This window comes from Sturnira hondurensis, unplaced genomic scaffold, assembly GCF_014824575.4.
Source record: "Sturnira hondurensis isolate 20B ecotype Veracruz unplaced genomic scaffold, ASM1482457v3 Scaffold0021795, whole genome shotgun sequence".
Lineage (NCBI taxonomy): Eukaryota > Metazoa > Chordata > Mammalia > Chiroptera > Phyllostomidae > Sturnira > Sturnira hondurensis.
The window spans coordinates 11195990-11223780 of NW_028094426.1; the positions used below are offsets into that span (position 1 = coordinate 11195990).

Genomic DNA, 27791 nt, shown 5'->3' on the forward strand with positions numbered 1-27791 from the left:
GATGTATCAATGTGTGATTGCCTCTTGAGTGCCCACTACTGGATGCAAGAAACTTCTAAATTAATAGACTATACTCTTGATGGGAGGAACTGCAAAGTTACATTGTGAAGAAGTCAATCCCGGGAGGCTACCCATTGAAGCCATGAGTATATTGAAACAATCACATTGGTATAGCTCAAGTTGAACTATTCTCATGACAGATATTTATTGAGAACTTAATATATTAAAGTCACTATTCCAGCCCTGCCCCCCCCTTTTTTTCCTCTGGGAAGTTTTCTGTTAAATAGGGAGATAGACATGCAAATAGCTAGCTAGCTAGGACACAGAGGGCTTATGTTCTGTATAAGTTATACATTCATTTCTGCCCTCCTCTGACCTTCAATAAGGACATTGAACCCTCAGACTCAGCCTGCCCTAGTTTCTTAGCTAATCTATACCATGTCTGGCCAGCAGGTAGGTTTAGAGAGTTTTGCTGCTTGGAAGGGGCTTCCTTGTTTATTTAAAATAATTTCATTTCACTTCTTTCCCCTGACCACTCCCTTTATTACAATGAACCATTTTTTGTTCCCTGGGAGAGCCCCAAACCTTTCATCAGCCTCTTCAGGTGTCTACTGACTTCAGTCAGCTCCTTTAGTCCATGTGCCCCAGATTTCTGTGCCTAAATCACGGTGTCTTTATTACCATGGTGTTTCAGCTTTTGAAATATTTCTCTGTTAACACCCACATAACTCTGCCTATTGCTTGGAACAAAGGGCTACATTTCACCCTACTGCCTATCTGTAGTTTTCTAAAAAGCCATTCATGTTAGTATTCCTCTTGTCCTATATTTTGGAGATCAGTAGAATGTTTGCAACTCATTACATAGGGAATCGTGTTGCTTATAAGCAGAAAGTAGGAATTATACATGAAATCACCAACTCATTTTCTTCTTTATCTTTGGTGTAGGAGTTGTTCTGTTTTTCAGTATCCTGCCCCTTTGATTATTGGAGATCTAAATGAATTTTCAGTAAAGGAATTGAATGATGTGAAACTATTCTTATTTTTGATATTTATATTTATTTAAATTTGATGTTGAATGTATGAATTATAGTTTTTTATATTAGTAACATTTTTTAAATTTTATACTGCTTCTTTGGGAAAATAGGATTTCTCTTGGGAACAACAGTAGCTGTGGATCAAATCATTGGTTCTCTTTAAATGGGGGGAGTCCTGGGTCCTCACACTGTATGTGCCCCTTCCTATGAAGAATGGACAGATCCTCTCCATCTCCATAGACTGAAGGATGGACTTCTTCCATATCTCTACCTTCAGAGTTCCTGGCCCATTGCTGACATTTAGTGGAGAGGTAAGATGAAACTAGAGTGTAATGGGGTAATAAAGTATACGGATGACTTGGGTCTAGAGCAAGGAGCCTCTTAGGTTTGATTCACCAAGATGAAAGATAGCTCAAAGATGTTGCGCAAAGTGGAATTATAAAGTAGTAGGAGTACTTTTAGCAAATCTGCAAGAAACAAGTCTCATTATGTTATTGTCATAAAGGGAGCCATGCTGAATAATCTGTTTAAAATCAGAAGAGCTGAGAAATAATCTGGAAAGCTTTCTGTATTTTATTGTGGCCTCATCTCAAAGACAAAAATGATATCTTACAATCTGACGAATGTATCCCTCCAGAGGAGGAAAAGTGTAATACCGTTCTTAACCTCCGTGGCAAAGACCATCAGCAGACAGAAGAGGAACGTTTGTCCTCAAGCTGCTCAGAAATGTTGACAGTCACAGAAGCACAGTTTGGGGCTGCACCAGGAGACTCAGTGAGTGAGTGAGAGAGAGAGGGTCGTGAGCTGCCCCCCTCCATTTCTCCTGTGTCGCCGACATAGGAAGAACTGAAAACTATTCATTTTTCTCGGTCGTCTTGTTTCCTTCCCTCGAGAGGCCTGCTGATTGACCTGTGCTGATTGACTAATTATAGAAAAAGTAAAGCCTGTTTCATCAACTCAAATAAATTCTGATCCCATTTTCTGTTCAAACTCACTAGCTCGTACTCCGGCACATAGCTCTGTTGATATAATTGATCTGCAGACACCGATGATCTCAGGTTTGAGTCTAGCAATGTCACATGTTCTCTGTGATGGGAGTATGTGTGTGTAATCACATAAGATTTATATGTTATAGTGTCAGAAGAACTGCCTTACTCAGTTTATATTGAATTATGTAAGTACCATATTTAATAAGGTCTCAGCAGGGACCTTGGAGGTCACTTAGTTCAACATCTCACTCACTGTAGGGATCCCTGACAGGTGGCCCTGAGTCTCTTTCTGTGGGAGCATTTCTGCTAACAGTGAACTTCCTTAGTTGGATGGCCAAAAGAATGCATCCCACTTAGGTTGTGAAAGGTTTTCTTTAGACTGAGACAAAATGTCCTGGGCTATAATTGCCACCGTGAGAGGCATATTCCAGCCTCTGGATTGATTTTTAACCCTTTTTTTCATGTGACCACCTCCAGGTGCATTAGGATGATTCTCAGGCAGTTCTTGAGTTTTTCTTCTTCAAACTAAGCTGCTTAAAGTTCTTTAGCTGGCCTCAAATTTAGTGATTTTCCTATATTTTGTACTGGGCATCAAATGATCAAGCTGTCAGTGATCAGTTCATCCTTGTGTTCTGTTTACTCTCGAAAGAATAGATTTATCCCCTCCCTCGTTGGGCATGACATCCTTCTGGTACAGTAGATTAAGGCTGCATTAGCTGTTTGGCAGCCTGGTGTTCCAAGTTGACAATTTTCTGAGATCCAAAGTAAACCGAGTCTTCCCCGGGCTCTCTTCCTGCAGTTGGTATTAAATTTTACCCAGTTCAGTATCGTTTGTTTAGGCTGATTTCATCTTTCTAGCCTTCCCTTATACTTTGGAAGTTTGGGTTTTCCCTCTGACACTTTTGTTATTTTTTTCCAGTTTTCTGTCGTGTGCATATTTTGGAAATTTGTTGAACTGTTCTTCCCCATGTTGTTGATAAAAATGCTGAAAAAACAGGATTTGGTCAGGATCCTTTGGTTACCCACTGGGATCTCCCTTAAGCTGGTTTTTCCATCTTTTCATCAGCATTTTTTAAAGGTCTTTGTTGAGCATCCTACTGAAATATTTGGTCATATCTGTGATTTGAAAATATTTTTTCTTGAGAAAAACAAAGTATTGGTATATACTATGTGTACAAAATTGCTTCCCTTGGTGTTCTTCTCCTTTCTTTAGGTTTCATGCACCATGCCACTTAACTATGCAAACGTATATTTGTTGGTAAAACCTGCTCTTACAACACTTTTCCTGAGCCCCTCCACCCAATTAATTGTTCTCTACAGGTAGTATTATACAATGTAGCTCTGAAAGTATTTTTGCTCTTAGATTATGTCTGACTCTTCATTTTGACTTTGTTCTCTGCAGATTCTCTTGCCTGAATTTATAAATCCTTGCTCTGTTAATAATTTTACCCTTAATAGAACTGTGTTCTTTAAATTTCTTCTCCAACATTCTACATTTATCCATTAATTCCCACTCTCTGGTCTTTAATATTCCCAGTTCTCCTGGCATCTGCGGGGTTGTTTTCAAAGGAGTTTTGGGAAGCAGGGTGCATTTGCTATTCCTTGTGGTTGAAATGAAGCCATGGCTGGGGATGGTTATGGCACCTGCTTAAAGGCCACATGAATAACATTCTGTAATATTTGGGAGAGTAAGTCATGGTGAATGCTTTTCTCTGGCTGAACCTTTATGAGATACTGGCTAGAATTCAGGTATAGGGATAGAAGTTGCTTACATAAATGAGGAGACTAGTTGAAAAAATAGCTCTTTGGTGAATAAGGAATTAGACACTAAGTAGATAAAAATCACACTTCTCACTGTGTCTCTACTTGGGTTGTACTTGGTTGAATTCGTATTTGTTTGATACCTTTTGTCTGTCTAGACCAGGATAGGCATTACCTAGTTAAAGATACGGGATTGTTCTAGGTCATTATTTCTCCAACTGAGCAAAGCCAGTGACTGGGCAACAATTTCCTAGAAAGAAAAATTATGTAATGTGACAAAATCAGTTCTTTTGGATACTGAATAAAAGTTAGAAAATGGATAGTAGTACTGGGAGATGAAATAGCAAAATAATGCTGATGATAACAGTAGCTAACATTTATGTAAGTCTTATTATGTTCCAGGAGTGTGCATTCTCACCGAATTCTCGTAACAGTCTTATGAGGTGTGTGCTGTTATATTCACTCTTTGACAGTTGAGAAACTGAGGCACAGACATTATTTATCCGAGATCAAGCAGCTAAGAAGAGGCAGAGTTGTAAGTAGCTGAGTTACGCAGTCTGGCTCTAGAGCTTCACTGCCCAGTGTAGTAGCCACTGGCCACCTGTGACAATTAAGCACTTTCAATGGGACTAGTCTGAACTGAGCTGTGTTATAAGTACAAATTATACATTGGGAACTGAAGACTTCATATGAACAAAAGAATGTGAATCATTCTACTAATAATGTTTAGATTGATTATACTTAAAATAATATTTTGGATATATTGAGTTAATAAAATATAAAAATTAAGTTTACCTATTTCTTTTTATTTATTTTAATTGCTTATTGGACAATTTAAAATTACATAAGTGGCATGCATTCTTTTTCTGTTGGATAGTGCTATTCTAGGGATTAACTGCTTGTTGGGAAACAAACAGACAAGCAAACTTTAGTTTTGGTAACATCATAAAGTTAAAAAAGAATGGAGGAAGATACAGAACAGAACAGCTTGTTGAGTTGAGTTGGGTCCTGTAAGGAAAGGAGGCTGTTTATAGGGTATGTTATACCTGGAACCTGTAAGGCCACAGAGTCAATTTTGGGCAACTTGGAAGTCATTAGTTTCTCCTTGAAATTAAGAGTAAATATTTGGTCAATAATGAACTGATTTTCTAGAGACCAACAAAACTCTCAGAGAGCATTGATTTGGGTCCCAAGTATAAAACCGAAAGTGAACAATCAAGTACATGGTAGGATGATCTAAAATACTGCTTTCAGGCGATTTTACAACAGGGAGGCCTGGAAAGAGATAGCACAATTTTTATAGTAAATGGGATCAGGATCATTCTTGGGGAGGTGCCGGCTTCAGTAAGGGTTAGCTGGTGAGCGCCCGTGCGGCTGCACAGTTGGTAGACTACAGTTGGCCCTGGAACAACAGGGGTTTGGACTGCTTGGCTCCACGTAGACACAGGGCTTTTTCAGTAAATTAGTGGTTGGCCCTGTGCGTTCCCCCAGTTTTGCATCCACAAATTCAACCAACATGCATCAAAAGCAGTATTTTTTTCTGTGGTTGGGAAAACATGGGTGCAGAAAGCTGACGGTATGCATCGTTCCATTTTATATAAGGGACTTGAGAACCTAGAGATTTTGCTATCCGACAAGAGTCCTGGAATTAATGCTCCAAGGATACTGAGGGACACTCTGGTGAAAGTTTTTGGTGTGTCAAAAGTTGTACTTGAATTTTTGGTGGTGAGGGGGATAGCACCTCAAACCCTGCCTTGTTCAAGGATCCACTGTACTTCCATACCAGCTAGTAAATAGTGGCTGCTTTGAAGCCAGTGAGTTCACCCAGGCTTTCCCACAAGTCAGCACATAAAGGGCTAATGCCTAACAGAATGGGAGCCCAGGACCCTGCTCTATTCCTTCAGTTCTGATTGGCTGGCCAGGGTCAGTTGTTAAATGTATTGAATATTATCCATGCTTAAGTGAAACTATAACTTGTAACTTATCCGATTTCATATAATTTGCACCATTGTGTAATATGAACAGAGAAAGTTGTATTTTCCAGAATAAATTTGGAGAGAGTAAAATATATCCTTCAGAAGAAACCATTTAAAAAATTTACCTGGGATAGAAGCTGAGTTTGAGAGACTTGGAGTGGGAGAAACTGTTCTGCTTGATATAAGAAGAATTACATGAGGAAGATATAAATCACATAATCTCTATATTTATATACATCTCTGCACATCCATCTTTCTATCTCCTATCTATCTACCTATCTATCTATCTATCTATCTATCTATCTCTAAAGTCATGAGTAATAGGAGGACAATAGAAGGGAAGGGGGAAAACAGCTGCGGTAATGGTCTAGGTCCACTGCATCAATAATGTGGCTCCTACTCAAATAATATGAAACATTTCTAAGCCTACAAGTTAGATGGAACATGTGGATATTTTATCGTTGTGTAAAAACTAGCTGTGGCTGGACTTCAAATATCAGTTGGTCTGGGTAGAACAGTAGCAGACAATTAGGATAAACATGAGAACTTGGAGAGAGAATGAAAAAAAGCAACACAGAAGTAAAAGAGTTTAGGAAGGATTTTTGACTGTGGCAGTCTAAGAAATGATATTTGGGTCAAAATTAATAGGACTATCCAGTAGAGAGTGCCACATGACATGTGGGCTACATGCACATACTTAGCACCTTAAATACCTGTTGCATATATTCTGAATATCAGTGTTCTTTGGGAAGGGAACGAGAGAGAAAGGCTAATGAATCCTAAGGATTGGCTAAGAAATTACATCCAATGCTAGTGATGGGAACATAGCAAATGATGCATCACCTTCTCTTACTTAGAGGCCTTTTCTCCCAGCCACTGCGGGTCTTGCAGCCATGATTGTTCATGTTCTGCAGAGGGCTGGGGGGATTGTGGAATAGAGAGATCAAGGCAGTGGGATAGTGGCTTCCTTTAACTCTTCCTCCTGCCACCTTTCCTTTTTCTAACTTCACCTACCTTTCCTGCAATTTCCTGACATAGGTGAGGTGGGCCAACATTGACATAAAAAAGAAGTTCAGAGAAGGCTGGAAACCATTGAGTGACCAAGATACAGACAAAAGTTTGGCTAGGTGGTCAATCTTGAGAAAAAGAAGTGTTCTTAACGGTGAGAGGAATCTCTTGGCTCCAGTTCACTCCTATTCTTGGCCTCGTTTTTTACTCTCTCCTGTCTCTGTGTTGACTTACTGTACTTAGAACCAAGAGGAGGCGTTCCAAAGGTGACTTGGGCTGAAGCATCCATATCCTGAAGCTGTTCTTACTCAGGTGCTTTTTTCCCTTCCAGGTCAGGGCAAATGCAGGGTCACTAGGTTAATGGAATGGGGTTCAGGATTATCATGGCTTTGAGAAGAGTGCCTCTTTGGGACTCCCATTAGTTCGCCCTTGCTCTCTCCTTCCGTCCTGACCTTCCCCACCCTCTCCTCCACACCATCACACATTTTGCAGAACAAGTAGTAGAACTAAAGCCATATTTGTTCAAGTACACAGGTGGGGGATGAAAAAGTATAAAACTGAATATGTTAATTTAAGGAGTGTAAGGTCTCATTGTCATCTCCGTTTCTTGCTTTGATAATCATGTTGTTCTCATTATCTTTTACTTTTTCTCTTTATTTTGTCTCTTGTTCACCTTTCTATCCTCAAAATTTCTTCTCTTTAGTTTAATACATATGAATTGCTGCTCCAAAAACCCATACACTTTAATTAGTATTAATCTAGTTTGTTTTAGTTCTTTTCCAATAAAATGACAAGAAATGAAATAGCACATGCCCACTGTAGTATATAAGCTTATATTAATTTGTTCCCTTTAAGTAATTTTCAAGGACTTCACATTTCCTACCTGTTTAAGTCCAAACTTGGCCCACAGAATCGCCAGTTTCCCTTTTTCAAAATGGGAAGAAAAATATATGTGGCTAATAAATATGAAAAGTGTTTAGCCTCACCATGATGAAAGAGATGGAAATTAAAACAACCATGACATTATGTTTTTCATCCACTGAATTGGCAAAAAATTAAAGAATATATTAACTGTGGAGTATAATGAGGTCAGCACTTTCTTACACTGCTACAAGGGTGTGAAATAATATGACATTTTTGGAAAGCAATGTATAAAAATGTATTAATGACTTTTCAAAAGCTAATATCCTCAATTGATTCTTCCTTAATTCTACTTCTAAGAGACTGTCTTTGTGGCATCAGATGTGCAGACAGAGAAGTGCAAACAAATATATATATAACATGTTTGTTATATTAGATATTATATACATACACACATATATACATATATACACATACTATACACACACACACACAAACACACACACATACACACATATATATCCACACACACTCTTTCCTGAGTACCTGCTCTGTGTCCACCATTATGCCAAGTACTTCATAGGCATCATCTCATTGACCATGTGAGACAGATGCGTTCCTTACACATTTAATCTCCTCGAGAGGCTAAGCGACTTGTCTAGGTAACAGACAGCCTGAGGTGGTGAGGTCTCTTGCAGCCCAGACAGTCTTAGCATAGAGCTCCTGCTCTTAACTCCCAGTGCTGCAATGCAGTCTAGCGCTTGTTACATGATTTCTCGGTCTAACTTTTGCCCCTTTGCTACACCCCATGAAAGCTTAGGCAAGAATCTTCTATCACAGTCTCCATCCTCCAAACCCAGTGTCTGATGTTATTTAGGTACTTGATAAATATCTGCTGAAGCAATAGTCTAACTAGACCTTTATCGTCCTTAGCAACAGCACCTCACTTCTGTCTGAGCTGCTCTCACCACTTGGATTGGCCTCCAAACTTGTTAGTACCTGGCAGTAATAATCACCACCACCACCACCACCACCATTACCTTACTGGTCCATGAAAATTTCCTGATTCCTGACCCTCTGTGACCCTTTCTTTTTCTAAGCCCATAACCAGTTTTTCTTCATTTTGTGATAATTGCATTATGTTTTACATTATTGTCACTTATATATTCTAGGTGTCAGAACTGTAAACTCTTTTTGATTAGGGATAATTTTTCATTGCTTTTTTCATCCTCCTTAGAATATAGGGCAGGGTCTTTCACGTGGTGTGTGCTCAGGCGTGATTAAATGCATGTTATGTTTTTAGAGGTAAATATATAAGGCTAGACTATTCATAAAGTATGTACCCCAACTAGAGCTATTGATTTTAAAAAAAACCTTTAGCAAAAGCCCTGTAGTATTATGGCACCATTTTGAAAAATTGTTTCCTTTTTTACTTTTACTTTGTACATTTGACTAGACAAGGTTAGTAATCCAGAGGGTATAATCCCTTTTTCTATGTCCCTATACCCCAATTAAGACCTGAAAGATAAGATTAAATGTCTGTTCCAGACTCAGCAAATCCACCGTTCCCAGTCACATTACTCCTACTTCCCATCCCTGGGACGAGCGCCTCCGATAAAGTTGGCTGGGAGCCACAGCCAACCAATGGCTGGTTTCTGAGTATTGAGCAAATGAGCTATAATTAACCATCTGGATGTTCACCTTTCACCTCATTACACATATTTTTTTCACTTTTGGATAAAAAACCCACTAGAAAAATTAACTAAATTGCACCCAAAGCAATTCTGTCTATGTCTAATGCGTGTGAGTGGCTTTGTACCCATTGGTACCAGTAGTCAGCTTGGGTAAAAAGAAGGGCTATAACTTAAAAAAAAATCTACCGTCCAGTCAAACTTGAAAGTTATGTTTAATCAAATACAACTGTTGCTTAAATAGTGAGAATCATGAAAATGGTGATGAATTTGTCAACCAATTTGTAAGTATATACAAAAGAAAACATTTCCTTGCTTATATCGTTGGCCACATTGTGTGGTAAGTAGATTCACGCAATGAATCTGAAAGTTTACTGTGCGCCAGGCACTGTATTGGACACTTTCCTGTTACCGTCTCACAGGTTCCTCTTTACGACTCTGTAGATTAAGAATTAGCACTGCGGCTATCTAGAGAAAAGTAAGGGTTAGAAAAGTTAAATAACTTGTCTAAAGATCACGTTGGTAGCTAAGAAGTATTGAGATTGGATTAGAATTTCTGATTCCAAGTCCAGTTCTTTTTCCATGGGCATAGATGCTTCTTTTTTTTTTTTTTTTGTACTTATTGCTTTGCTATCTTGTAAATATTTCTTTTAAAACCATGTAAGTTTATAAAGAGGAAAGTCTACATTTTAGATTTTCCTTTGGTGGCCATTAGGAAATGGCCATAGGAAACAAGTTATCAAAATCACAAAGAAGGTTGAGGAACCTGAGGGTAAAACTCACTGAGTCTGAGTTTGTGGAAATGTCTGGAGCTCAGTGCCCCTCACTCTTACCAGACAGAAACCCGTCACGGAATTTCTCTAGACCATTGTTCTTGAGAATAAATAACACATATCTGCCTCTGTTTGGGGTTAAAATGGGTGGAGTTTTTGGTTTATGTTTCCATCCCAAGAGTTAAATAAATTTTTATTTGACCTTAAATCGTAATAGTAACAAACAATTTTATATAACCTCCTCCCACACACCAAATTGCAGTGCAGTCTATTAAATATTCTAGAAACTAACCTTTTGACAACTACTCAGCCACCATTTTACAGAGTAAACTTAATGTTTTACCTTTCTATATTCGGATACATTAAGTTCTTTTGAAGGACAGATAGGTCAGTGTGGAAAGCTTGGTAATTCAGAGGAGACAGAACTCTTACTCTGATGGTTAGAGCCAATTTTCCCACGCTGAATTTTTAAGAACATGGGAAATTATTTGAACATAGTACAAATCAGCTTTGTGTGTGCCTTGGCAAATGGGAGGAATGTGGCTTTTTTCAGGGATGAAGTACTCGAAACAGCAGAACAAGATGGGAGACATTTATTTCTCGCAACTGTGAAGAATGAGAAATAGTTAAAGTTGTAGAAACCAGGAGCCATATTGATATTTGCAGAAATCCACACAAAACAGGAGTTTAGGTAGAATAAACAGCTCACTTTCCGAACTGCTGGGAGTTGGCCTCGAGCTGTGGGAACAACCTTCCTCAGGGCCCAGTAGAGGCCCATGTGGGTTCCGGGGCCTCGGAGCCCAGGGAAGCAGCTGTCTCGAATGGCTCTGCTCCTCATTTTTCACTGTACATGTGCAGTCCACGTATATTTTGAGGTACCTGACATCATCCATCAGATTTATTTATTTATTTGGGGGCACATATGCAAGCATCTTCTGATTAATGCCAGTGGAAGGGATGTGGTTTTGTGAGCATCTGTCACAGAGCTTGTTAAAGCAAACAGTCTTTTTTTTCCAGGTAAACTGTAAATCATCAGATAAACTGACTTTATCTCCAAGTAAATTGTACCTACTTGCTGCACCCAGTTTTGTGTGAGCCAGGTGTTACGTACTGAATAAATACCAATGGCTCGACGGATAGAAGAACAGATAGAGGACTGCTGTCGATGTGTACAATCTTGACCTTTCAGGGATGTGCCAGAGACCTTGGGAAGCTGTGCACTGTACTGACTTCTGGGTATCGATGCAGCCCGCTCGCCATCCATCTTTAGGACTGGTTGACAAAAGGGCCACACTTGAAAAATATTATGGCCAACTAGTATATGCAGATTGAATGGTGAACAGAGGAGGGCCTTGGCAGGGAAGGTCTTGTGCGAATGACTCTGTGGTACTGAAAGGACCTCCGTCCAGCTGCCCTTTTGCTCCAGCAGTCACAAGCCAGGGACTGAGCCTGACTCTCCCAAGGTGAAAGTCATCTAGGAGGAGGTTTTCCTCATGCAAATGGAAAGCTGTGGAATAAATTACAAGCGTGATGCCATAAAGCAAGAAAATAGTAACTCATGGTAACCTTCAAAAAGAAAAATTAGGCCGTTTTCATTGGTAGGAGCAAACACCACCTAAGTTATTTCAAAGTGAAAACCTAACAAACCATAGAACAGAAACAAAATAACAGGCAATTTATTATGAGAATGTGTATGGAGACAGCTGGAAAGCTGTGAGGAACTACGACTCTTTCCCTCCAGAGCTGGCTACCTGCTGGGTCTCTCTCCAGGATATCTCGATCTGTATTTGAAAGTCTTTCCGCTTTTCCAGGGCCCCTGAGGACTTCTACATTAGGCTTCCCCTGCCATCCCATAGCTTCTGTTTTGAATCATTGTTTTAGCGTGCTCGTGACATGGGTTTGTCATGGCCCCCAGTTAATTTCACATTGTAGATGAAAGACTTGCCCGTTCTGGTTTCCTTTCTTGAGAGAGGTTTGATGAGCTGGCCCCTTTTTTTCTAATAGTCCCGGAGTCCAGGCACTGGCCAGTTTAAGGACTGGCTCCTTTGTTTAAGGCACCGGCTTGTGGTTAATCATACCTGTGCTGTGCTCAGGAGCTGGGCCTGTGGGCAGGAGAGGTTAATCTAAAAGAAAAATTGGGCACAATAGATATGGTTACTGTTATCAAAGGAGGAAGCTTAACTGATTCTGCCTTTAGAAATCATTCACTGAACAATATGAAAGCCTTCTAGAACACATTTGGTAAATAAAGCCGAATAGGTATCTGAAGACTTTTACTGTGGCCAAAGCAGGGGAATCTTGGCCTTTACTCAAGAGAAATGAGGAGAGACATTTGAAAGTTATTCTACCCCACAGGAGGAAAGAATTAAGAGAGGTGAGAGAATGAGAGAGAGATGAGAGAATTAAGGAGAGATGAACTTGCCCTTTGTCACCAAAAATTTGAATAGTAAGAGACAGCTGTAAGGATGAGACGGATACGATGGAGCTCCTTGGTAGGAGGTCTTTTGCGGACTCTAGGTAATTTGGATAATCTTTGCCCCATTGTGGAACTCAGAATTATGAATACAAGAAGATATTTCCTTTATAGGCCAAGACATTCCTCCTTTTTGTGTGAAGCATAATGCACAAACTAAAGTGTTTATTTCTAGTAAGTTTGTTAATAAATTGTTATATATGTAACCAACAAAGGCATCAGAATACAGAAAGGACATTGTGTCCCATCCCATTTACGCCTGGAGGCATCTCTGGTTCAGACTGTGTGTGTGTGTGTGTGTAAAACGTGAGAAACTGTGTTCATAGGCAGGGATTCCATTGTTAATGCATACTTATTTAATTTCATGGGGCCAAGAATAAAAGCAAATCTTAAAATTTACCCTTAATTTATCAGTAAGAAAATAAGAAAGAAAGAACAATATGTTTCTTTAATAGACACGGAGGTATTTTGATAATAACTGATAGCATTTAAGTAGTCATCTATATGTTTTTAAATAAATGGGGCATAGGGACTGACAAATTGAAGAAAATTTGGCATCAGGCTACTGTTGTGAGTTGCTTGGATTTATATCGCAATCTCAGGTCATCTCTATACAAGGAGCACTGAAATGATTGATTGATCTCCTGACCAATTATTAAAAACTGTTGGAGGGCCAAAGGGAAAAAAGACTGGTGTAAAGAAATCAGATACATTGAGAGAAGGCAACAACTAGGAATTATCATTCCCCTAGCTCTTCTGAAGGGACACTGGAAAGAAATCTTAACAACATCAAGTTGCAATCACTTGAAGAGAAGAAAGTTTTTTAACTGGGTATCCTGACTTCATAAAGGACAGTCCTGTCCCCCTAATCTAATCTTTCGAGATCAAAATGAAAGGCTGGGTAGGTAAAGGAGAAAGATTCATATGTAATTCATTTAGACTGTGGAATGCCTGAGATATTGGGCAGCAGAAGCTCATTGTCCACCTGTGGACAAATACAAGGCTGAGTTCAAAGCCAGTGCTACTTATATTTCTATCTACAGTCTGGTAGTTGGAGTGAAGTACATGGGTGCTTCATTTGCTTCCTACATAGAGCTGATAGGAAAGTTAGCAAAGAAACAGATGAGTAGAAATCAGCTCCAAAAATACAGCTGCCCAGCCATACTGACCTTCATTCTCATCATTTCTATGACACATATTCTCAACCTTATGTTATCATTTAACTTAGAAGAGTCATCAATTGTTTTCTATAATTTGATCTTATTTTCCAATGAGTTCATCCTGAGGATGAGGGTGATGACTTACACTTCATCTCTATCTCCCATAGCACCTGATAGGCATTTAATAAATATTTGATTGACTAGCAAACAATAGAATCATGAAGAACTGGTTGTATGACCAGAATAGAAGAATACTTTATGGTAACAATGTATACCAAGTCCATCACTAGTTAGCAGCACCAGTATGCTAGTGAATGGATGCATGGGAGTAAAGCTTAAGGAACTCATGAAAGTCATCTCTGTACTATTAGGCATGGGTTTGACTTTTACTAGGTGACTGTGACCATTCTCTGGTTCACAGGTGAAATAGGAGGCACAGGTGGGGACTGTGGCAATGAGAAAGGGAGGCTTGAGGATGTGTGGTACAGTGGCTGAGTGTGTGTACTCTGAAGTCGGACCTAGCGAGATTCTCGAACCAGCAGTGACCTCAGGTGAGTTAGGGAACTTCTCTAAAGGTCACTTTCTTTGTTGGTGAAATAGAGAGAGTAATTGGGTTTTACTTCACAGGGATATGAGAATCAACTGACATGTGCGTGACATTGACACCTGGTACACTGTAAGCATAAGCAATTCAATATTTGAATAAGAACCATGCTAAATGAGAACTGTGGGGAGGGGTTGTTTCACACTAGGTTATGACAAACTATCACCCATCTTGACATCAGTTGGGTTTAGTTCCATATCATTTTTGAGGGCCTGTTATGTGCCTTTCACCAAGGGCAGCTCGAGGACCAAAGGGCTTAACCCAGAGCATAATGGAATCAAGATACACACAGGGAAGGAGTTCTGAAAGTCGAGGTTGCTGGACTCATTGGTCTGTGTAACTGAGGAGAAGGGGGGACTTCTCCTTGAGGACTTGGAAAGCATTCTAACTCCATCTCACACTCCCCCATGCTGGTTTTGTGGTGTTCCTCTTCTGAACTGGACTAGTGTTACCTCCAGACACTCTGGTTCATGTCTGTTCTTTGAGATCTTGAGCTGGCATTATCTAACAGTTTAAGTGGTCTTATACAAGATCAACATATTATCACTTTTCAGCAGTAACAAATTAACACCAGAATGTCATTGCTGAGCCAGAAGGATGCTCCCATTTTGTTTTGTGGGCATAGCTCAGAATTCACAGTTGGCTAATGTGAGTCTGGTAGCTTCAGGTGAGTTTTTACCACCAGTTAAAGATAATGAGACTATGTCTAGGACTCATACTCTTCTGGGATGATTCATGTGTAGGCAGAGGCCCCGCTGTGAAAGATACAGATTAGAGATTAGTGAATGCTACATCTGGTTGTAACATAGCTTTGTCTCAGAGATCTGATGAGGATGGGTGAAAAGATAAGCTCTGAGCTTCTTTCTGTTTGAAAATGCCAATTGGTGTTTTCTTTTAAAGAGCTCTTTTTTTCTGCTTGCATGCTTCGATCAGAGGAAAGTATTAAAGTGAATTTCTGTGAATTATAGAAATGTTGGAGACCACTGAATGTGGTTTAAAAACAAATACTGTGTAGCCCTGGCTGGTGTAGCTCAGTGGACTGAGCGCGGGACTGTGAACCACACGATCAAGGTTCGATTCCCAGTCAGGACACATGCCTGGGTTGCAGGCCAGTTCCCAGCAGGGGGCACATGAGAGGCAACCATACATTGATATTTCTCTCCCTCTCTCCTTCCCTTCCCCTCTAAAAATAAATAAATAAAATCTTTTAAAAATAAAAACAAATACTGTGTAAACAAACTTCAAAACAAGGATGAATACATGAGCCATCCCTTTACTTATTCAGTTCTTATTTGCAGGAATGGTCTTGCCGACTTTGGTGTCTCCTTTGAGTGATGCTGCGGTCCATCTCTGCCTCACCATCTTCCAGAGTCAAATTGAGATTTGATGGCATTAATTGAGATATTAATGTCTCTCCTGAAATGAGAGGCATTTCAGCTCCCCAAGGCCCCAGAGGGGAGAACAGGAACCCTGGCTGAGCCAAAGGTATAGGCCAGTCAGGACATTCTAATGGGGTCTTTACTGGTGGGACTAGGACTGTGGGGAAAAGGGGACAAAGAAGGAAGAAGTCTCAGTCGGGCTGCAGCGCTGATGACAGCAGTGACAAGGTGGTTCCCAGGCATGTTGGCAGGGTTGCTACTGCTAAGTCAGAGGGGACAGACTGGGCCGGAGGGAGTAACCCTCAACCATGGTAGAAGCTTGACCCCCAGTATTCTGTACCTTCTAAACCAGCTGTTCCTTCTTTGTATGGATAAAGAACATGCCATTTCCTAGGCATATGGTCAAAACTGTGTGAGGAAAAAAATGGTTTTCATGTGCTTCTCGCTAGGAGAACCTGTCTCAGGTTAGGAGCTGGGTATAAGTTCTAGTAGATTGTGTTGTACTCTCAATGAGACTTCATTGAGATGCTCATGACCTCAGATAGTCAGGGAAAGAAAAAAGAGGAAAAGCGGTTGAGAGCTCTGAACTCTCGAAGACTCATTTTTAGTGCAGATCACAAGCAGTCATAAATGAGGCATAGCAAAAGTAATAGTTCAATAATTCTGAAAAGGGGGAGCCATTTTCAGTATGAAATGAACAAAGAAAATATCAAATAAACTTAGATGCAACCGGCCAAATACTGGACACCATTTGTACTCTACTGAGGCCAGGCATACTGGTATCCAACAGTGAATCTAGGGAGAGTCAAAAGGCTGGAAAGGACTGGACTTAACTTTGCCATGAGGTTTCCTGTCACAGGGTAGGGGCCAGCAAGCTGTGAGAAACCAATTTCAGATCAAATAACATACCTGGTGTGATTCAGACAGCTAGGGTATGCAGGGGTTTGATGTAATAGTGGAGAAAGCAACATAACCCTGTTGGCACTAGTAATGTGCTATTTATCTCACATTCAGGGCAGGAAAGGGTGCCAGGCTGCAGCCGGCATCTGCAGATATAGGAAGCAGGCTCCAGCATTAAGGGTGTTCACAGTTTGTCAGGGACTGAGCAGAATAGTAAGAAGTTCGGAGTAGGGCTCTTCATCCAGTAGAGATGGAATGGAACTGAAGACATGGAGGAGAAATTTAGACCTTTGGATTGGGCACATGGTGAGGCTGGTTGAAGGGAAGGGTTCTGGGTGGGCATGTGTGCACCCAGCCAGGCTCACGTCAGGTATACCAAATACTGGGCTTAGCGTAGCCCGGGCAGCTTTGGATGTCGTTGGTGATTCCTGGCTAAACCTGGCTTAAAAATTGGAAGGCATGCTAGTTTTAAGTCCTACAATTGAGTAAGGCCAAGGCAGGCAGGTACTAACAAGCTATTGAAGATGTGTGTGTGTGTGTGTGTGTGTGTGTGTGTGTGTATGTATTTTAATCTGCCCATATGCAATTTTATTTTCATTTCTGGAGCCCTTCAAAATGTGTTGCCTCTTTTAGATGGCAGACCACAACTGGTTTGGGCAATGTGAATAAATTCAAAGCTGCATTGGTTGTGAACAGCCATACTTTGCTCTCTGTGAGGAAGCAGTGGTCAGTTGTCCAATTCAGGGACTTAGGAAAACCTACTGCTGGATGTTTGGCAAGAACTTTCCCAGGAAACTTATTTTTGCCACTGGAAACAATGGCTTGTTCATCTGTGCCGAATGAGCGTGATAGATCCAAATTGTAAAGACAGTGATGCTTTATCTTTCTTATGGAGCAGGGGCAGAAGGCAGAAGAGATCTTGGTTTTCCAGAGACCCGTGTATGAACCAATATCTAGAAACAGCATTTTTGTTCTTTTTAGCAACAAATGAGGTCCCAGCACTCACAGCTCGGTCAAACACAAAATGCCTTTTCTACCCTTCGCCTGTCACGGGCATCTCCCCACTTCTCTGTTCTCATCGGTATATGAACACGATGTTTGGATCAAATACATATGAAGAGATGGGAATGTTAATTTATTTGAGACAGATATCAACATCTATACCTGAAAAAAGCTGCTAGTACATTAAGCACCTTCACAGGCTGGTACTTGACCCTGTTCTTTAATCATTATTGCAGCTCTTCTGTAAACTCGACTCTCTTGAGTCTAGTGAAAAGGAAAGATTTGGATGGCACAAGCAGTTTCGGATGTAGTATTTCACACGTAGTGGAAAGCGTCTTGTCTTTCCTAGTTTCTACAGTTTTATGATGTCTTTCTTTTTATCCCAGAAAATGCCCAGATCTCTATTGGCATTGAACACATTTAACTTTGTAAAGTTGTCTAAATAAATTTCATGTGGTACTGATAATCCCACCGCCCAATTAATAGTTAGCTTCATTTTTACACTGTAATTCTCTATTCATTTTATTTTTTCAACTTACTCTATTCCCCTACCTTCTTTCTTTGTGTTTATTTAAAAGTACACTTATTCCATCACAGAACTTGACTGTTGCTGAACTTGACAGCTTGCTCTTTTATAGAAAAGAACCTCTTAATGAAAATACAAGCCAATCCATTTGAGAGTTGTTTTGATATGCATAATGGAGCAGGCCATTTAATTTAAGATGAAATGAAATAGCCTTGTTAGGATTTTGGCAGTCCTGATACCTTACAGAAGAGCACAAACACCCTCCAGAAGTTCTCTTGGTATTCTCTAGGCCCTTTGATTGCTGACTTTAATTCTATAATTCATTTGGGTATCTCAGTGAGAAGGGATCTGCCTTTGTATTCTTCCTCTTTTATTGCTCTATCCATTGCTTACGAGCTTTCTTCTTGCTATAAAATTGTCTCTGAGACCCAGTATAGGAAGGGCCTTGTAGGCATTCTTAAAGTGAATACCTTTAGCTTGTTTCTCAGCTGTGGCTTAAAGTTGGTGATTGAAGCACATCCAAAAGGGAGACTCGGACAGGGAGGAAAGTGGGGCAAAAGTCAAGGAGAAAGCAAAACTTGAAAGAACAAACATGAAAAGGAGTGCTGGCTTCTGCCAGGAGTTGTTCAGTCATCCAGAATGACTCCTAAACTAGCCCAGCCTGCTTGCATTTCTGTTCATGGGTTTCAGAAACCCAGAGTGTTCTCCTTTGGCTTCAAGGGGTTTAAAAAGACTAGGCCTGGCATTTAACAGGCAGGAAGAGATCATGATTCTCCACCATTAATTTCCTATTGAATGTCATGCTTCAGTCATGATATTTCCAATTAATGACGAGGCTGGAGAACATTGGGCATTTTCTCTATCTTGCAAAGTGTTGCTCCCAAAACGCAGACATGATTCAAAACCAGCCTAAATAGCTAAACCAGCCTCAGTCACCTGAAAACATGATAGCATGGAACCAGAATTTATAGTCACCGAAAAGGGAGTCTCTTGGAATTAAGTAGGGAGGGAAAATCCTACCCTTATTTTGGGAGATTTTTGTCTCCCCTATTCTGCTTCTACTCTGGGCTCATTGTAGTCAAATTAAAGAATAAATACCCAGGACTTTTTTTAGGGCAGCCAAGGTAACCCTGTTCTCTCATCCCACCATTTCCACACTTGCCTTCTAAATCTCATGGCCGTGGAGCAAACGTTCAGCAGAAGCTTAGCAGTTCTGGTGTTGTATTAGACATGCAGATCTGCCCCTAACTGAGGTTAGAAGGATCTTCTCTCCTTATATACTAGGGGGAGCAACTAGAAGGAAAACCAGATTTATTTAGTCTAAACTTGCATTAATGTTCTAGCAGGACCATAATCCCTGTGGTGTCATGAAGTACTAATGGAATAATGTGCACAACTTTATGATAGTAGAAAAATAAGATCTCATTTGGATAGCCAACAGTGACAAATTAGATTTGAGGATTATCTGGTTGTAACATCAATTGCCACATTATTTAATTCAACAAACACCTACTGAGAGCCCATTGTAGGCCAGACTTCATTCTAGGTGCTCAGTTATAGTAATGAGCAAACAAATAACAATCCCTGCCCTCATGGTGTTTAGACTGCAGTTGAGAAGAAGCAGTGTGTTCATAATGAATGCCTTGAATAAGCAGTCATATAGTGTTTTAGATGGTGATAAATACCATGGCAACAAGAAAAAGTGGAACAGGTTAAGGGGTATCAGGCCGGTGTTAGTATTCCATTGCAGGGTCAGGCTTGGGCTTTGTTGAGAAGGTGAAATTCTAGCAAAGACTTGAAACAGGTGTATGTGTTGGCCCTGTGGATACCTGAATAACTGGAGCAAGAGTGTTTCAAAGGGAGAAAATTGCTAGAATAAAGGTCTGGAGCAGGAATATGTTCAAGAGAGATCAGAGTGCATGGAGTAGAATGAGAAGGAGAATAGGAAGACGTGGGCTCTGTGGGCCACGGGGGGGTCCAGATCAGGGTGTTGGCTTTTCTTTTTAGTGAACTGGCCATTGATTAAGGCAAGAGAATGACATCTTATGATTTAAGTTTTAAAAGGATCACCCTGCTTCTTTGTTGAGCATAGACTGTAGGGGGTTGAGGCAGATGCAGGGGAGGCAGTGAGGAGGCTTTCGTGGTGATTGGGTAAAGGATGGTGGTGTCCCAAACAGAGTCAGTGAGAAAGGTTGTATTAGGGATACATTCTGAAGGTCAGCAGTCAAAGCTGATTGATTGGATATAGGGTTCCAGAGAAAGAGAGGAGTTGGAACTGGAGGGGTAGAGGTGCCTTTAACCCCAATGGCAAAGGCCAAGTTCAGTTTTGGAAATGTCGGAGATATTTCTTAACATATCTGAGTGCATATGTATTGTAGAACAGGCGACTTGATGATAAAAATCTGAAATTTTAAGTATGATAGTGGTTGGCGTATAAATAGGATTTAAATCAGGAGACTGGATGAGATCTCTGAGGTGGTGAATGTTGATAGAAGTGATAGGAGGACCAAGGATTGACCCTGGGGCACTCCAGGTTCAAAAGCTCTGAAGGAAGAGGAGCCACCAGCAAAGGAGACAGTGATAGCAGCCAGTAAGATAGGAGTAAAGTCAAGAAATGTGAAGCCATGGAAACCAAGAGAAGAAAGCTTATCTAGAAGTGAATGATTGATCAGCCATGTCAAATGCTGCTTATAGGTAAGTATGGCTACAGGTGGACGCTGGGGTCGGCAATAGCAGGCAGCTTTCCTTTCACAAGGGGAGTTTTAGTAGAGTAGCGGGATTGGAAGTCTGGTTGAGGTTAGTGTAAGAGAGAATGGGAGAAGAGGAATTGGAGAAAGTGAGTACAGATGATGCTTTGAAGGGATTTGCTGCAAAGAGAGTAAAGTAGCAGCCAGTAGCATTTTCTGCCTTGCTAGCTGGCTCCAAGGAGGACCCTGTCACACTTTATACAAGTGTAGTCACTGTACAGACCTTCAAGCATACTTTAGTTTTACAAAGTAGATATGTACCATCGGCATCAAACTTTGGAACCAGATGAGACTCTCAAGGTCATTTCAGTTAATCTCCCACATAATGAAGGAGTCTTCATTATAATACTAATACAACAAAAATAAAAAAAGACATGTGCTATTATGTGCTATTTTGGGATCCAGAGATGCAAAAGGCACAATTCCTGCTCTTTACAAACATACATTTTTAGTGGGAGGAAGCAGGCATATATGCTTCCTGTGTGATAAATGTTATGATAGAGGCACATGCAAAATATTGTGAGAGCACAAGGGAGAGAAGATTAACTTGGGGAAGTTAGAAGACATGGTATGCATAGGAAGCTGATATGCTCATCTTAAAGATGAACATGAAGTTTTCCAGAGAGGTTGCTGGGGAGAATCCCTTTCTCAAGTAATAATACCAGTTTTTGTTTTAATGCTAATAGCTCCAGAGAGCTCACTACCTTGTGAAGCCAATTCCATTTCAAATAGCTATAATTGTTGCAAATTCATTTCTTATCTTGAACCAAATAATGCCTTCTAATATTTCTATTCATCAGTCCCAATTTTCTCCTCAGGTCCTAATGGTCAAAGACTTACCTCTCTACCATATAGATCATATCAATATTTGAGAATAGATATTATGGCTTTTTAAAGTCATCTCTTTCCATGTTGAATAAAAGGGAAATGAGTAGTCTCAGGCTGGGTTCCCTGGGAAGCAGCCCCTGAGACCGAGGTTGGTGTACAGATGGTTCAGTAGGGAGTGCTCTTGAGCTTAGGGAGTGCTTTCAAGATCAAGAAAAGGACAGGAAGATTGGGCAGGAGTGGGCAGAAGGAGACATAGAGGTGTGATGCTTTTAAAATGGAAGCTTCAACCAACCCTGTTGAAAGTTCTGAAGATACACTGATCCTTCAGAGTGGTCCAGAGCTAGAGCAAGGACCAGGCCTTTAATTCCATGACAACCAGTCATTGGGCCAGTTTACTCCAGCCAGAGGGCATGACTTTGGGCAAGGTGGTTCTTTTCGGCTGATGCAATCCCCAAAGTGGGCTGACAGCTGAAACCTAATGCCAGGCTGCACTCAGCAGCTGGAATAGCCAATCATTTATCTCTGAAGTGGGTCTGTAGGGGATCTGGTGATGCAGAAGAAGAACATCATGTATTGCTGCTAATTTTTTGGCAGTTATTTTCTGAGACAGATAATATAATGAAAAAGTATCTGGGTTTTGTTTTGTTTGTTTCTTCTTAGTAACCAAACACCATGAATAGCAAAGTGATGAGAGTTCAAGATAATGGTTCTAGACTGATGAGGTCTAATGTACAGTTGCACCTCTCCTGTGCCAATTGGTCATCTCAGTGGCCATTTATATAGGAATCCTTTAAAGATACTCTCAAGGCAAGTTAAGAAGTACATTCGTGCAATAGATGTGACTGAGATCTTTACTAGGAGCAGGAGACTGCTCCAAGGACCCCCACACACCACCATGTCGTAATGATATTAGGAGATAGCAGTGCAAGTAAGGAAGTAAACTGAATTCTATCCCATCCTTCATCCTGGACGATGGCAGTTCTCACGGTGATCACAATGCACGCTGGGTGCCGGCAAAGACGGATGTGTGGCCACCAGTCCTTTCCACTCCACACGCATGTGAAGATTGCTCTTTGATTTGTGGCTTTGGCCCTGATTCACAAAGCCTGGCACTGCTTGCAAGTTATGGTAAGCCCAAAGCTTTGCTGAAAAAGAGCTGTCCCACTCCTGATTACTGTATACCAGATTGGTACATCAACTCAATTAACAACACCGGACCAATTGTTATACTGGGAAACATTGCCCAAGCTATAGTTGTCTCTTGATTTCTGTGTAGCTTCATTAACTTCCTCCTGATGCCACAGATAAGATCGTCATGTAAGGCATTCTTATTAAGTGAAGATTGTCAAGAGAAGATGGTGGAACTAGGCATTGATGGGAGCAGAGGAGTAAAAAAAAAAGGATGTTTATAGGGGATGATAGAAGCAAAAGTAAGATGAGGACACGGTAGGGGTGATATGGAGCCATTTTTTTCTTACTTTCCCTGTACATTGACGTTCTTCACATAGTAGCTGGCAGTTTCTTTAGGAGCTCATTATAATTGCAAGAGAGTTTTAACAGAAGACTAGAGAGGAGAGGGTTAGGTTGTTATATAATAGATTGGTTTTCTGTTAAATTCAATCTGACTAGCATAGGCCCATTTACTATGGACCTCTGTGAGTTTACTTTCAAGGCTATCTCTCCCTGTGTATTTGAACATCCTTGTGATAAGACGTGTTCATTTATATCATAGAATGGGTAGTCTTTGTTTATAATTGGAATCCCTTGTATCCTAAGCCTGTACATTTTAAGGCATATTTGGGAGCCTTTGTCACTTTTGATATCCACTGGGCTTGTGAAAACTCAAGTGATAATGTGTCTCATTTGAGAATCCCCCAAATTCCCTTGAGCTGGAAGTATAGCAAGAAAAACAAATGACTGTTTATTTAAAATGATAGCCCTTCTGGAAGGGTTATTTGTTATTGGCCTTCCTCTCCTGTTGTTGTGGTTTTTCTGTGGGCCCCTGACAAATCTTGAAATAATTAAGCATTGTTGCTTGGATTCCCGCTGTATTCTAACCTAAGGACAAGGTTGGCCTCACTGTAAGAATAATACTTACATTGCAGTGGGAGAAAACAGGAGCATGGGCAGGCTACAGTTTGGAATGGACACACACAAAATCATTATTTTGTTCCAAATTATTCCCACCCACCCATTCTCGGTGCCCCACCCTCTGTACATTTTTGAATTACATGATGCTGACTTACATGGTCCTCTTTGACTGTATGTTTAAGCCAGGGGAGGAATCCATGATAAGCATCATTTTATCTGTAGTAAAAAGAGTCACCCCCCAAATGACGAAGCATCTACCATTTCATTCTGGGTAGCCTGTGGAAAATGTGAAAAGTTCAAGGTGCACAAAGCAACAGTGGTTCTGGCGAAGCAGAGGGGCTGGCGGCTTTCATGGCCAAACCGGTGTTTTTGGACACTAACTGGATATTTCCCAACCTGCAGTTTTTGAATACTTGGTGCAGCCAAAATACTCAGCAATCTCTCAAGCTGTACAACAATATGCTCCCAGACTAAGAAATAACTGTATGAGTTGTTTAACAGCCTAGTCTCTTGTAATTGTATTTTAAAGCTCTAGTCTGGGAGATAGAAAAGAACTGCCCCTTTGACAAAATTTTAGTTTTTTAAGCCTGGATTGCTATAAAATGGAGATGAACCATCAGAAAGAATATAGGGCCACTACCCAGGAGGAAGCTAGAGGAGAGTGGACTGAGAGAGAAGAACAAGACTGAAGGGGTCTTTATTTTGTGGTTTCAGATTCTTCAAGCTGTAAGGTAGAGATAAAATGCAGGGCTTGACATCTCGTGACAGCTAGAAAAATACAGCCTCAGACGGGAGAAGTTTAAAATGGCTCCTTTCTCAAAAAGAGGGAAGAAACAGACAGAGGGCTATGTGTGTGATGCATAGGTCAGATCGAGACCTGTGGCGTTATGTATGTAAGAGAAAGAATAATCTTTTATGTGTTGCTCTAAAATGAAGCTTAATCTCAGATGAGCTTGAATACAAGTCATTCTAACTAAGGCTTCAATATCCTGTTTGAGCCTTACTCTAACTTGCATATCTCACAATCAGAGGAGATTGCTGGCATTTTGAATTATTCACTCTGACTGAATCATATACATCCACAACCAAGAGGCCAAAAGGCTTGAAAAATGGCAAGTGTGTGTGTGTGTGTGTGTGTGCACATGCATGTGTGTATGTGTAATTCATCTGACAGTAAAATCTGACCTGAACTGACACGAGGCCATTTAGAGTCTTTACCCCAGTTTATGGGATTCTTCGTATGTTTCGCTGTAGAGATATTAGGATTTTAGAGATATTAGATTTTAGGAAGCTACGTCTGGCAGTAGCCCCAAAGATTTAAGACAAGGAGAATCTAGACCTATGTTGAATTTTTTCTGGAGTCTAGGAGGTAGTTTTAGGAAGAAAGGTGTTACAAATGTTTGCAACTTAAACACATCCCATTTTAGAAGCATTATTTGAACAGTACATAATGGACACAAACATTTTTATCCAGTTGTTTCACATGTTCCCTTATTGTCATTGGTTTGATTTTTCTCTCTCTCGTTCCATTTGTACTATTCTAGGATGAATCCTCCATGTTCTTCCAGTTTGGCCCGTCGATTGAACAGCAAGCTTCCGTAATGCTCAACATCATGGAAGAGTATGACTGGTACATCTTTTCTATTGTCACCACCTACTTTCCTGGCTATCAGGACTTTGTAAACAAGATTCGCAGCACCATTGAGAATAGCTTCGTGGGCTGGGAGTTAGAGGAAGTCCTCCTGCTAGACATGTCCCTGGATGATGGCGATTCTAAGATCCAGAACCAGCTCAAGAAACTTCAAAGCCCCATCATTCTTCTTTATTGCACTAAGGAAGAGGCCACCTACATCTTTGAAGTGGCTAACTCAGTAGGACTGACTGGTTGTGGCTACACATGGATTGTGCCTAGTCTGGTGGCCGGGGACACCGACACAGTGCCCTCGGAGTTCCCCACTGGACTTATCTCTGTGTCCTATGATGAGTGGGACTATGGCCTCCCTGCCAGAGTGAGGGATGGAATTGCCATAATCACCACCGCTGCTTCTGACATGCTCTCTGAACACAGCTTCATCCCTGAGCCCAAGAGCAGTTGTTACAATACCCATGAGAAGAGAATCTACCAGTCCAACATGTTAAATAGGTGAGTATGGCCCAGAGGGCACACTGTTGTTGGAGGTCAGAGTTTGGCTTCTAGTACTAGGGTTGGACACTCAGAAACTGTGGGAAGGGCAGTTCAAGATGTCACAAGTTGAAGGCTGTGCCCTGGGATGGCAGTTGTTGATGATGGTGTGAGTGTTTTGGATCCAGAGCTTGCTGTGGCTGTGTTCTTGTTCTAATAAATACAAAATGGCTCTCACTTATCAATCACTTCCACGTGTTATGCGTTGCCCTAAGTGTGTTGCATTTTTACCTCATTTAATCCTCAAAGCAACAACTCTAGTTAGCATGTTTTAGAAACTGTTTCCATTTTATAATACAAGAGAATGAGGCTTGTAGGTGTAAGTTGTCCAAGGCACGCTGCCAGTGAAAGGTCCATTTGGAATTGAACCTTCTCTGGCCACCATGTACTAGATCACTCTGAAAGACAGGATAGACACAGAAATGAGGGAGGATTGGCCTGCTTACCAGTATCTTTGGAGTGCCGCTGTACTGGGAGAGAATGAAGAATAGGTTGCACGAGTCCCTAGGCACATGAAGAGGATTCTTCCATTGGTTCTTCTCTCCTTTGCTTCTTCTCTGTCGGCCTTTAAGAGCGAGAATGCTGTGGTAGGGGCAGCTTTTATGGTTGCTCTTGTCTGGTTTATTCAGTAAGAAGATAAGGGTGGAGTTCTCTTCCCTGACCTCACCTCCTAAACCAGCCATAACTACAGCAAGTCCTCAAAGGGGTAATTATGTAACGGTGCGGGGCAGGGCATTCTGTAGGATGCTTTTATGGTGTAATTATTTGTATAAAACTGCTACATGTGTACCCTGTAAAAATTCAAACAACATGGAAGAGCACAAAAAGAAAGTAAAAATGACCTTAAATCTGACTAATAGGAGGGAATCATTGTTGAAAGAATCAGTGAATATCTTTTTAGCCATTTCCCTGTGCATGTATACCTATGTACATATAAGCCTATAATTTTACATAAATGGAAATGTATACATGTTGTTCAATAACCTGACTTTTTTTTTTTTACTCAAAAGTATGTTTTAGGCATCCATTTTAAGTTTATCAACTATCTTGGACACATAGAAAGGTATTTAGAAAAACTTAATACATACTCAGGTACCCATTATCCAGCTTAAGAAATAAAATATTAGATAGTGCATCCTGGGGAGATTGATGTACATTTAGTGGAGATTGAGTGTGTACCTGGTTATGCTTGTTTAACTTCTGGAAGGGAGCTGGACTGTGGCCTCTCAGCTCAGCTCCTACACTCAAGAGTTGGAACTAAAGCTAGTGTTAATGGCCCATGGACACAGACAGCAACATGACGAAGGCTGGGGGTGGGGGAGCTGGGTGGAGGGGGCAAAGGGTGGACGTGGGGGACATCTGTAATAGTGCCAACAATGAAATAAAATCAGTATGAGTGTAGCTGTGTCTGTGAGCCAATTCTAATATTCTCCCACCTTGAACTTTGCTCTTTCTGCCATCCCTAGTTATCACTGCTTGCTTGGTACTGACTGTCTTGGTTTTCTTCCTACCTCTGGTAATTCTGTCTCAGGCTCCTTGACAGGCTCTTCTCCCTTTTCACATCTCTTAAATATTAGTGCTTCTCGGGGCTTTGTCCTAGACCCTCTTCTTTTCTTACCCATTACCAAGGATGCAATTACTAATGTCCATAAATTCTCCCAAATTGATATCTCTGGCTGCAAATTCTCACTTGAGCCCCAGGTCTGTATCTCTAACTAGATACGTTTCTTCAGAACATACAGTAGCCAAAGCTGGCCTGCTTTCTCCCCCCACCTCTTCTTGCAAAATCTGTACCACCCATAAAGC

General features: G+C 40.8%; 1 protein-coding gene across 1 annotated transcript in view; it reads left to right on the forward strand.

Moving 5' to 3' along the window:
* GRIN2B (glutamate ionotropic receptor NMDA type subunit 2B) overlaps window positions 1–27791 on the forward strand; it is a 282849-nt gene that overhangs the window by 78379 nt on the left and 176679 nt on the right. The window contains exon 2 of the mRNA XM_037033961.1: window positions 25348–25946. Coding sequence (XP_036889856.1) covers window positions 25348–25946 — 599 coding nt within the window. The remainder of the gene's footprint in view (window positions 1–25347; window positions 25947–27791) is intronic.